This window comes from Copidosoma floridanum, unplaced genomic scaffold (assembly GCF_036245765.1).
Source record: "Copidosoma floridanum isolate Cflo_tuat_1 unplaced genomic scaffold, Cflo_Japanese_pri ptg000019l, whole genome shotgun sequence".
NCBI classification, from domain to species: Eukaryota; Metazoa; Arthropoda; class Insecta; order Hymenoptera; family Encyrtidae; genus Copidosoma; species Copidosoma floridanum.
The window spans coordinates 14724243-14737269 of NW_028321896.1; the positions used below are offsets into that span (position 1 = coordinate 14724243).

Sequence of the window (13027 nt, forward strand, 5' to 3'; positions counted from 1 at the left end):
TTCGGCAAAATTTACCCGGAATTTCGAGCAAAGAGCCGAGGTACGACATTCCGAGTTACAATAACGGGTAGTGGCCTTCGATCTTTTAACACACGAGCAAAATCACACCTATGTTATTATTATGATGTTGGCTACGTAAAAAAAAGGCTGTTATTTTATCCAACGGAAAGTGAACAATCGTTCCTTCGGAGGCAAGAGGAGGAAAAAGATAATGATAAGAGAGAGAGTTCGCGGATCGATGCGAGGGTGAAAAAACTCAGTGACACGACGTGCCACGTGCTTTTTGTGGGATGAATCATTTTCATCAGCTGTTCAGTGTTGCGTCATGCAGAGGCGATACACTTTGGCATCGAATTATCTTGATCCGCGGATCATGAAACTATATGAGGTGACCTTGACAGCGATATCGTTGGTTTTGCGTATCATCATATCGGAGAAATTTCTAAATTTCTTTGTTTTGCGTGTACAAGCAAGTAATATCAAGTACGGAATAATGAATAATGAGTTTTTATTGTTTTGGTAACGAGAGAAAAAAGAGAACCAAGTCGACGAACGGTAAAAATCAATTGAGATTAGGTAGTTAATGACGAATCAACACGAAAAGAGTTTAAATGCACGTGATGATTCATTGTTTTTCCGTCGATAGATAAGCAAGCTTATTTAGTGCTACAAGTGATTAAAAAGCGCTTACACGTCGTTGCACACACCGTAGGGGGGAGAGAGAAATTTCAAGATAATGTAATTTCCGTATTTTCCAAATTCGGGTTTTTGGGCTGAAAAGAAGTTTGGGCTACATATACCGATGATAAATAATTAAATTGGAAACTTAATTCGATTAACGTTTCTCTCGTTGTACCAAGCGTATACACGTATTGCCTCACATTTTAAAACAATCTAATAGCCTAACGATCAAAAGAAAAAAAAAATTCGTTTGAGCGAATGCACTTCTTATCATATATCGGGTACAAAAAAATTGAAATGTTTTAATTTTTTGAGTAAAATTACGCGTCATGGAAATATTTGTCGTTCTTAATGCACAACCATTATGATTAGTCTCATATACACGACAGGTTACCCCTCATTATCCTTCTATTTAGGATACAACTATGACTTTGTAAAGAAAAAAAAGGTGACTAATTTTCAATTTATTCTTGATTATATGGTATGATAATGTAATGTTTTAATGACGCTATTATCTTACAGGTGTAAATTTTTTTGGAGGGATCCGACATGGCGAGAAAGAAAAAGCATTCGTGTTTCGTCCACGTGGTGTTTCTCGTCGCGCCGCTTAATATATACTTACGTGGCGAATCAAGAAATGAAAAAAAAAGGATGTGCGCTCACGATAAACCGCGAGTCGTTTTATACGGCCATCTTCGATCTCTCTTTTTTATTTTTTTACCAGCATCTTTTTCGTTGTAGAAAATCACGAATTCATCAGAATTTTCGCGAATTCACAGGTGCGGGTTAGTGGAAAACCACACGATTTGCTGAAAAAACATCGCGAGTGGGGGTGCCGACAATGAAGCTCGTAAAGACCTTTGAACGGTCGTACGCGAGAGCGTAACCTGATAGTTTGCTTAGGGACACGAAACGTACTCAATGCGACGCGAGTCACTGTAGAAAATAGGTCTGTATGCGAGTTGTACCTATGAATAAATTGCGCTAGTTTGTGTTGAAGTACAGGGACCTACTTTAGCCAATTTTTAGCATTCCCTCATTAAGTTGTGTCGCTGATGCTTTTAGAATTCCTCGAAATCATTATTTTTTTTTTTTTTAGAGTTTAGTTTTAAAGTAATCAAAGAATCATTTTTGATTATCAACTGAATTTGCGTTCACGACGATTCAAATTGAATTTAATTGACGTTGTTTGCTTCACTCGAACTTGTTAATATTACCTAATAATAGAGAAAAACTAAAGTTCACTGTTCACATTATTTTAAATTAAAATTTTACAGAGTTTAGGATACTTGGATGCTTAACCGACGTTTGTTAAATCTTACTGGGTTCAAGAAATGTGTGGGAAAACATGTTTAGTAAAAATGTTGATATAATTATGTAATGTATAGACTACATACCGTTGAGACCGTACTTCTCCTGGTTCCTCTTGACTTGGTCTGTCCCAAGACCTTTATCTGGATCTACATTGAAGTAGTTTAGAACTTCGTCTACTGTTTTGCAGTGGGCGTCCTCCATGTTTACTGTTGCTCCAATACTCTTTAATCACTATAATCGTTCATTCACCTAATTAATATCTGCAACAAAGACAATGAAGATCATTGTAGTTGACATCTGTCACTGTAAGTGATCACAAAAGTAACAGTACTACAAAATTTTGATAAATAGTAGAGAAAACATAGTTGTTTTAGAGAACAATAGAGAAAAAAAAAATGAAAAATGAAAAATGAAAAATCCTATGTGAAATAGTTTATCACATGCATTCCATCCACAACACCCATTGGGGCTATTTCCGTCTGCTAAACCTAACCTGATCTCTACTTGATAAAACTCTCTCTGATTATCAGAATTACGGAAAGAACACGTATTACGATCAAAACAAAATAAGTAAACGATAAGAACCTCCCGCATTCACAAGAAGGCCACATCATTTATAAAACTCGTGTGATAATAACATCAATCGACACCTCTAGTTTTCATGTATTTATGCTTTGACAATAAACGAATCCGACATTAAAATGATCATTAGCATCAACTGCACACCAGGTATACATAACGTAAGCAGGTACACTTAGTAACAAAAAAAAGTAAATCTCTTAATCTCCAGGGCCATCTCAGGCTTTATTACTCAGCACTTTAAAACAATGCAGACAGCGTATACGTGTTACTAGGGCACTTTGTTGTGTGCACTCCACACACGGGACACTATCACTCTCGTTTTTTTGCAAAAAGAGTACATTTACTTCAGCAGTAACCAATCGCACTCGATAAACACGTTGATACTTTTTTTTTCAGTCTTTTTTATTTTGCACCAATTGAACTATGCCGAAGTTGTACAAGTGCGCAGAAGTGCATAAAGAAATCGTTTTGCCTAAGTATACCGACAACAACTGTAAGTAGGTATACACACGTATATTAACAGCACAAGGGGGGCTCTGACCCGCACGTATAACTTATATATGATGTACCTGTGCGGTCAACAAAGAAGAAAGGCAAAACCACCCACAAAGAACCCCCAAATAAAAAGGGGAAAATAACTTGTTCTAGGCCTAAATGACACAAATGCGTCGGCTGCTATTCTCATTCTTGAAAAATATCGTCAGGTTATATAAAAAATTGACACGGAAATGTACAAGAGAATCTATAACTTTGAGCAATAAACCTTAAATGTATTTTTTTATTTGAACCGTCGAGTTTCCCAAACGCAAGCTCTTTGTACTTGCAGAGTGCGCTATTATAAAGACCTTTAAATCATCCAAAAGCGGGGAAGAAAACGTATGTATGGTGCGAGATTAAAAGCTAGGGAGCCAGAAACCCTGATGCTTTTTTAACAACGTGGCGCACGCGAGCAACTCTGAAACTTGGAATTTTTTCACCTCTTCTTTTTTACGATAATCATGATCAATGACAGTTGAGGCCCTAGGTTTTTTTTCTTTAGGTGTAGTAACACTTATATATGCAAGGGAGAAACTGTATAAACGTCAGTCAAAGCAGAAGTGCAGAGACCGCGCGAGAGACAAGGACGCGCGTCGAGTCCTTTCGCTGCAGCATCAGCTCTTTCGGAGTCATCAGAGCTGACGGCTGCTGCAGCTGCATGGATCTTTGAGAGGTTAGGACGCACATTTAGACACGACCAGCCACCGCTCTTTTTTTTCTGCACAGAAATACGATATCGAGGAGCGTTAAATGCGATGCACTTTTTCAACACACCCACACTTACTTGCACACTTGAAAATGAAATGAATAATACTAGATAAATAACAAATGATGGTGATTAATACACATCGGCTGCGTACCTGCTCTGCGCGTGTACGCTATCCGAGCATGTACACGTATTATGCTGTGTGCTATATATATGTGTGCTTGTATATAGATATACGACTATATATACAGTCTGTTTTTCTCTCGACGAGTTTCCAACACACAAAAATACTTGAGTACTTTTTCACTTTGAAAAAAAAAAGAAAAAAAAGAGAAACAGAGCCTTGACTTATTTCACACAACAAGTCAACCCTATATGACTAATTGGTCGTCCTGCTTTCGCCTTATTATCACATATGCACACAGAGTTCCGTTAATTACTTTTTTTTTTACCGTATCCTCATTTTTCATGAAAGATGGTAAGAGTATCATCCGAGGCTCGCTGTCATGCCGCGTATACTTGCCGCTTACAGGTACCGCACACCTTTAAGTATATATTTACTTTTTAAACACACCAACGCCAAGAAATCGATCAACACGTACACACACACACACACACGGCGTCTGCAGCTTATTTTTTTTTTGTCGTGTATTTAAGTGTATTTTGTTTATGAATACCGTACAGATTGACAACGAGCAACGAACCACGACGGAGCAAGAGGAGGAGACCAACTATTATACTGCAACCGACGACGCCTTAAAACGAACAGACGACACACACCCACCCACCAAAGCCTCCTCTTTCTTCCCCTTCGCGAGCTGAACTACTCGTGCAGCGGACGACGGCGATATGGCGACGACGATGACGTCGACTATTCGAAGGAACCCTGGTGGATCAGAGAGATAATATCAGTCGAACCGCGACCAAATGCCAACCGCCCAAGCGCCATCGGCCGGTTGACTCGAGCGTTCGCGCGCGAGCTTTTCGCTGTCATTGTTATCACGATCATCGTAGGGAAGCGTGTGTTATCGCTGCACACGCGTCTCTATTATCTATACGCTCATTATCTCGACATGACTACAATTATCGTCGAGTGAAGGTGTTTTAGAAAAAAAAAAAAAAAGAGCTTGCGAAATTCAAATTTCCCGGCACAGCAAAGCTGCCGTGGGAGAGAGGCGCGCGCGGGATCATGTGGAACCACGCGATTGGTCGCCCGCCAGCGGAGGGTTATATCCCTTCCACCCGCGTTTTCTGAAACGCGCGAGAGGGGAGGTAGTAAGTGTATATATATGCATATGTATATACACAACGCACAATATTTTCATATATCTTTTTTGCGCGCAGCATCACTATACGGAGAGCTTTTGCTCCCTATGCTCGCCCAAAATCTCTCGCGCGTGTGTGTCCGTGCGTATATACGTATAGGTATAGATAGATAGAGCGCGCTGATGATGATGATATTTTATTTTAAGGCTTCTGCTAGGCTAGGCTATTTCCTTGGCGCGTATTTTAAGACGCTTTTGAAAAGGACAAGCGGGCGCATTGTCGGGCTTACGTAACGGCCTCGCTGGCGGATCTGTGAGGGCGCGCGTGTGTAAGTGTGATTTTTGGTTTATTAGCGTGTGTGTCGTACATGTGGCATCCCGGGATCTCTGTTTGATTCGTTTTTTCCATGTAAGCTGTCCTTTCATCCAGTTGCCGATTTTTTTTTTCCCCCCTTCCTTCGAGGTGTTTATCGATCATCCGGTTGACGCGTACGCAAAAATTTGGAGAAAAAAAAATGCGTCTTTCGTAAATCCCCGCACTTATGAGTACCGATTTTTCTTCGTTTCCACAACCTTTGCTGGAGTTTGAAATATAAAAGAGAGATACGCATTTATAACTAGTAGCTCGAGAATAAAAAGGAGGAAAAAAAAAAAAAGAAATTTCGCTCCAACGTTCCGCCGAGACGGGTGCACTTACATACGCGCACGGCTAGAAAATAGAAAGTCCCGAGCTTTACGTAATACACCGAAAAGTTCGCACGAGCGCCGAGTTGGTTGGCCGAATTTATACTTTTGCGAGTACACATATATACACATGTATAAACTTTGCGTCGAGCTACATGCCACTGGGATTACTATTTTTTTTTTTTGGTCTTTTTCTTCCACAAAGAATTTGTCGATCGCGGTGGTAAATCATCCCCGTGAGTCGCGCGCCAGCGGGTACGTGCAATAGAGCTAAACTGGGGCGTTCAAGGCTTTTGGCGAAACGTACACAGGTTGTGTGTTATACCTGCGTGCAGCCCGTGTGTTTCAATTTTGCAAACACCCTCTCTCTCTCTCTATCTATCTCTCTTTGGTCTCGCCGCTCTTTATTATTTTTAGCAGGTATTTTCAGTATGTGGAACGTAGTTTGGCAATTTCTTTAAAAACCTTTAGAGCCAGCTAGATAGATAGAGAGAGAGAGAGGGTTGCCCAGCTTTGGCTTTGGACAAAACTAATATAACTTTTAGCGAACTATTTCCACGCGTGAAAATATTCTTCTCTATTTATAGGCGTCTTAATGATGTTTCGTGGAAAAATACATACCCACTCCACGCTAACGGGGGTGGGGGTTACTTAACGCGAATTACCCTCGATTTATTCTTCTCCTTCATTTTTAATAAACAAAATTACACGCTTCCCCCCATCACGAGCTCGGCACTTTTTTTTTTTTTTTTTTCCTCTAATCATCGTCACGTGCCTGTTTTTTTTTTTTTGAGACCATCAGCTACCTTCTCTCTTCGTTTATAACTATTGCGGGCGATCAACCAAGATTTTGGCATGCGAAATTGACAACGAGTGCACTTGTACACCCACACACACACACACACACCTATGGTAACTAAACGGGAGTGCAGATGGTGTTTTGCCACCGGTGACACAATAAGTTGTGGGGTTGTTTCCCCCCCCCCCCCATCATCCGCATTTCCGAGACGACGACCGATCGTCCTTAAACTTGACGAGCGCGCGTTGCCTCCGCCAACTCCCCCAAGGTCGCGGGGTCACTTTGAAACCTCAGCTCGTCCCTCTCTCTCCCTCCCTCCCTCCGCCGAAATAAAAGGAAAAAAAGATCGGTAATCGGTAATGTAAAGCGGGTGATGGCGTGTAGAAGGACTTACATAACGGTATAGCACGACGGAGCAGCCGGTCCCGTGTGGTGTGTAGCTTCACGCGTCGAGGTTCGGGAAGAAGACGACGTCCGGAGCCGGGAGCGATTGCCGGGAGTCTCGGCTTCCTGTCGCCCGACAGCAAAGCCGCATCACCTCGGCCACGGAACTCTAACAAATCCCCTCCTTGTCCTTTCTTTATGTCCTTCCGAGCCGAGACGGGGGTAGGGGGGAAAAAAAGGTGTATCGGTGTACCGATCCCAAGAGGGAGAGAGAGAGAGAGCGCGGGGGTGATGAAAATCGGATGTCCCCCGGTTACAGCGGGCAAACACACAACAACGCACCTGCGTGTCCCGTCAAAAGAAGCGCTCCTGGCTCCGATCTCGGCGACGGACTGGCCACGGCGGCACAGCTGGTTACCCCGCGGCCCGGGAGAGAGAGATACACGGTCCCCCCTCCCCGTGCGGCTGGCTCGCGAGCCAAATAATCATCGAGTACACACGCACGGCACACGGGACGCTTTTAGCTGCTGGTGTATATACTCGCCGACGACACCCATCTCTCTCTCTCTCTCTCTCTTGGCTTTTTCGACTTCCTCGTTATTTCGCCAGGCCCGACATTATAAGGGTTATACGCGCGCGCTTGCTCCACATACTTTACTCGTCTGATGCGGGACACCTTTTTTTCCCCCCTTTACACCCAACCAACTATCGGTGCAGCCGTCTTTGTCCACCTGCTGCTTTGTTTTTATTTTCGCGATCCTTCACCCCCCCCCCTCCCTCACCCTTCCACCGAAGCTTTACTGTGACGCGCGTGTGTGAATCGGCCGAGGGTGCACTTGTTGCGCGGGGCTTTCTATACAAGTATACATAGGTACTTCTTTTTCCTCGCTCTTGTTTTGATGGGGAGGGTTTCAAAGACGCGCCATCGACGGCTTTTATTTACGGACGCGCGGCTTTGACACCGAGGGATAGGCTCGTTACATAAATGTGTGTGTGTGTGTGTGTGTGTATACAACGTATTTCCAAGCGGGAGCGGCCGTTGCACTTTGTTTGCGCGAGAGAGCACGCGCATGGGGTTGTCCTTCGATTACCGATCTTTTTTTTTTTTTTTTTTGGTTAATGTACAGGTTGGTATGATATAACTCTAGTGATCCTTTTGGAAACGGAGCTTTTCTTGATTGACCCAAAGTGTCAACTACTCGTGAAATAATTCTTGAAAACTCCAACGAAGCTGTGTACATTGTACGCGGATTTAAATTTGTATTAAACGTGTTAAATTTGACGGATGTTTGGAAAGAGGCAATCCATTGTTGGTCTTTATTTTCGATTAAAATGAGCAAAATCGACAGCCAACGGGTTAAAAAACGCGCAACGAGCACATGACCTGTTCATGATATATTATGTACAGATGGTTAAATTAAATTTCAAAGTATCGGTGTATTTTTGGATGGCAAAATCTCAGGAACCTTAAGACGCCACGTGAACGCTTTATACACGCGAATAGGCATAATAATAGGTCTTGGCAACAAAATCCATTGTACGAATTACCAGACGATAGCCGTGATTCCCAACTTTCAAATTCTAATTTTGTTGCAAAGGCTATCTTTCGAGGTGTAGCGCGTACCTGCCATAAACCTATACACTTTGTCAATTTTACGTGATTTCTTTTTTTTTCACTAATGCACTTGCGTACTGGTAATCCACGGCTCGCACAATTTGTTCGATCGTATCGATGATGATTAAAAAAAAAAAAAAATTTCTTTGCCATTGTATGGCCAAAACGACACGAACAAAATTTTCTCCCCAGCTATGACGAGATGAAGAAACACACAAATATTTTTTTTTTTTTTGGTGTAGGTGTGTACCACGTGGTTGACGAAGCACAATGTAACGGCTCCACGCGGAAAAACTCGTTTGTACGAATACACGGAGAGTGAGCATAGAACGACCGCAGCAACGATAAAAAAAAGTCGTGTCTACAGCCCTGCATCCTCACCGAAATTACATTTTTTCCCCCAAGATGGATATGCAAAACAAACGGACGGACCAGTGAAAAAGACTCATAGCAAAAAAAAATTAAAAAAAATAAAACTGTAAATTAAATCAAGCAATGTATGGTCTATAGATAATAATATATAAGTAATACCTCATCTCCGTGAGAAGAGCCAGACTACCACCGGCATCAGCTCGAACGACTGACTAGCGTTTAGGTAGCCTGCACCTATCCTAGCTCGCGAGATTTCGAGCTCGCCAGGTATTACTTTTACGCGTGTATATTTATATGTACAGGTGCGCGCAAGTGTATCTTATTTTACTATAAAACGTCCGTGTCTGCGTGCGCGCAGTAAGCCACACGCGCGGGGGGGGTATATTATCGCAAGTACAGCGCTGCGCATGTGTGTATGTATATATATGTTGAAGCATCAGCGCACCAACGGCGCCAAAACCCGCAAGCTCTATCCACGGCTTATTTATAGGTCCAAGCCGAACGAACAATATCGGCCGGATTTTCGTTCTCTTCTTCCTCATCTTCTTCTTCTTCTTCTTCTTCTTCTTCTTCTTTTTCGCTTTATTTGTTCCAAAGACGCGAAAAAAAAACTATACGAATCGGTATACCTATTCCCTCTCTCATTAAAAAATTTTAATTTTTATGTATAATAATGCCCGCGTTTTTTTTCTCCATACGTTCTTTGAGAATTTTTTTTTTTTTTTTCAAACAACAATAACCATTGTTTTACTATTATTATAGTTAAAAGTGAGCCAAATAGTAGCACTGAGTATCAAAACTTTTGAAAATACAACATACAATTGTTTCGACATAAGGGGAGATCAATGTCTTTTGTTTTGTGGTCGATTTTATCCTTCCCCTGCACTTCAGTCTGCATTTCCATTTTTCCGATGTACCATCTTATGCCAGTATTTTTCTACGTGTGTGTAATTTATCCGTTTTTTTTTTTGTTTTTTTTTTTTTATTCGAGAGTATGACGTAACTTTTCAATCCTGCGGTCAACTTTCGCGTACATAATCGAAAAAAAGAAAGACCTAATATCACATGATCCATCAACATATTTAATGAAATTTCAATTAATTGGAAACTATATATATTTATAGTATATTGTCTGTAGGTGTGAATGAGATGTGGATTGTTGTTGCATCACGTGTCCGATGTATTGAAAATATTTTTGCGCGAGTCTTTCCTCGACAGATGTATCACCCAACATTGAAAGCTCTCGTTTCAAATTTGCCGAAAAAAAAAAAAAAAATAAATAAATAAACAAAAAAATTAGGGAGACGAGTATTACGAGCGCGTGGACGTCGAGTGCTCGTTACAGGTGCAACGGAGGGGGATAAATCGGCGCCAAGGCCATACCGTCGTCGAGATGCAAATGATGTGGAAAAGGAGGAGGAGCAGTCTAGCCTTGCGAAAAGTCGAGGCTTCGGAAAAATCGGCGAAAATTTGGCGCGAAAGCGCGCCGATTCGTTTATTCTCGGACGGCGATTAACCTTGCGCTCTCGCGTATTTTTGCGTATAGAGACGCGAGGGAGAAACACCTATATGTATTGTGTGTGTGTGTGTGTGTGTGTTTGGGTACGCATAGTCGAACACTATTTGCGCACGTGTACTAAGTATATACCAACCCGAGACACAAATATATTTTAGAGACACAACACGTGGCGACGGTTGACATTTCATCCGCGTATTATTTGCGCGTCATGTGTACGCCGCTAAATCGTCGATTTTACGGAAACTCTCGAGGTGAATTAATTACATATACCTATACACTTGTTTTCAAGGTGCTTGAATCGTCGGATCGATTTTTGGGGTGAGAATTTTTCGTGATTTCATGCGAGTAACGTTGAATGTTTCGTTGCGTTTCGTGATTTTGACGTATTTCATTTGTCAGTAGTATACTACCTGATATGGTCAGACGGTCGGTGCGTCGGACTATGGATTTTTTTTTGTGTCGCTGAATTCGCATTTTTTATCCCAATTTACAACTATGTTGATCGATTTCTATTTTTCTCTGGTACAAATATATTTTATATCCTGTAGGTATTATGTAAAATTTACAATCGAGTGTTATTTTTTAAGTATACTTCGAGGGATAATTTTATCCCAAAAAAGCTAATCATTTCTGTTTAATTTCCATTACTTTTTTCAATGCATTAGGTAATAAAATCATTTACAGCAAACTAAATGCGTTAAATTTTTAGAAAAAAAAAAAAAAAAAAAAAAAAAAATCACATTTGAAATTGTACGAGGATAGTAATCGTTTTAAAACACGATATGCAAATCCACGTGCGGTTGTTATTAACCATACATTTTGTATTTGCATTGCAAGACGAGAGGCGTCAAGTCATCCTTTTTAAAAAAAAAAAACAAAGAGGAAAGGGGGAAAGCGATGGAGACGAAGGGAGAGAAATTAACACGTGTCCATGCGCATATGTTTGTATGCCGTTGTGGTCGCCAAAATTACATCAGCAGGACTGGCAATGGCATGTATACCTACATACACGGGTAGTACACGCGAGAGTATCGGCACGACGGTGCATGTGTATAGCGATGGACACGCGTTTGATGCATATTTGTGTTTTTTTCCACGATGTTGCAAGCACCTGCGAGCTGAGTTTGATTGGAACAAGAGAAAGGTTGGATAGAAATTATTGTCAAGTTCGGAAGGGCATCTCGCGAAAAATATAGTTTCAAATGATTGAACGAATTGCATTTTATATTTGACATTTTTCTTACAGACAAGATATTGCGATGTATTGTCTAATTTTTCAATTGTGCATTTCCCATACTTTAGTGACACAAAATTATCTAGAAAAATCGTTCGAGGATTTCCCAGGGGCATTTATATATAATCTTACGAAATTATTTCCCTATTAAATTATCATGTCTTAAAATTAACCGCCCACGGCAGGTATCGATGGTGACCAAAATATTTTTCGCACGACAGGGTCGCCTGTTTTTTTTTTTTTTATTTCGTTCGTCATATCGTAGAAATTCCGTAAGCAAATAACGAGCAAACATCATCGGTCCCTATTAATGGCGCGATCGTTTTCTCTTAATTGCCAGCCAGCTCGTAATTATAATTTACTCGAGACGAAATTATGCAAACAACCCACTTTGTCTTTTGTTCGGTCGATATACCTGTTTTTTCCCCCAAATCTATGATGCACGTACTTATTTACACGTATAAAAATGCATGCAATTAATTTAAAAATTTTTTTAAACATTTGTTTACGGTGGAAATTTTTTTTTTTCTATCACTATTTGACCAACACAATTGATCAACAAAATTTTTATTAAGCGAAAAACAACGCGAATGAACACTAAAGAATTATTTTTATTTTATTTGAAAAGTATTTTAAAAAGTGTAACAATACCTATACTCTACTCAGGAAAATAACTTGTAATTAGTTGTAAAAAAATGAAAATAATGCACATTTTTAAATAAAAATTGTAACGCAAAGTATCTGTGTCCAAGACTGCTACGTGCGTGCAAAAGTATATAGTTGGATCTTTAGAAAAGGAGAGCCTCAAAACACGGAGTTAGGCGCATGTAACGCGCGAAATTCTTGGCTCTAGGCGTTGTAGGTCAGCTGCACCGCTCTTTTTTTTTTTTTTTTTTTTTTTTTTTTTTTTTTTTTCTAACCACCCAGAACAACAACATCAACAACAACACCGACATCCAAGGTCCGTCGCTATCTTTTGTCGAGACATTTGCGAGGAAAGTTAAAAAAAAAAAAAAAAGGTAAAAATTAAAGTCAACACACCCTTTAGTTTTTTCCTTAGAATTTTTAAAATATCCTATCGAATCTGTACAGTTTAGCCCTGATGGCTACCTTCTGCCACTTGGTTTCGTTCCAAGCGACGAGTTTTCTCGGGAACGAAAATTCGATGTGAAATTAATTTCACCTCCGCTCCCGTCCGCTCATCTCCTCGCGTATATACACGTTGGTATGTATACTCGTCGGATCCAAGGTATTTTCGGATATTCCAACACGAGCGTGCCCAAATCGTCAAACTTTTCCGAATTTAATTAAAATATAATCCACGTAATCAAAGTC

The 13027-nt window shown here is 40.6% G+C and overlaps 1 protein-coding gene across 5 annotated transcripts in view; it reads right to left on the bottom strand.

The window, feature by feature from the left end:
• Positions 1-13027, bottom strand: part of SERCA (ATPase sarcoplasmic/endoplasmic reticulum Ca2+ transporting SERCA) — a 35548-nt gene that overhangs the window by 20890 nt on the left and 1631 nt on the right. For 2 of the 5 annotated variants that reach the window (XM_089592936.1, XM_014349070.3), the window contains exon 2: positions 2079-2255. In XM_089592936.1, coding sequence (XP_089449062.1) covers positions 2079-2196 — 118 coding nt within the window. In that variant the 5' untranslated portion in view covers positions 2197-2255. Of the gene's footprint in view, positions 1-2078; positions 2256-3974; positions 4170-7294; positions 7367-9098; positions 9188-13027 lie in introns of those variants that run through there. The other 3 variants (XM_014349072.2, XM_014349073.2, XM_014349074.3) reach the window with 3 other exon arrangements.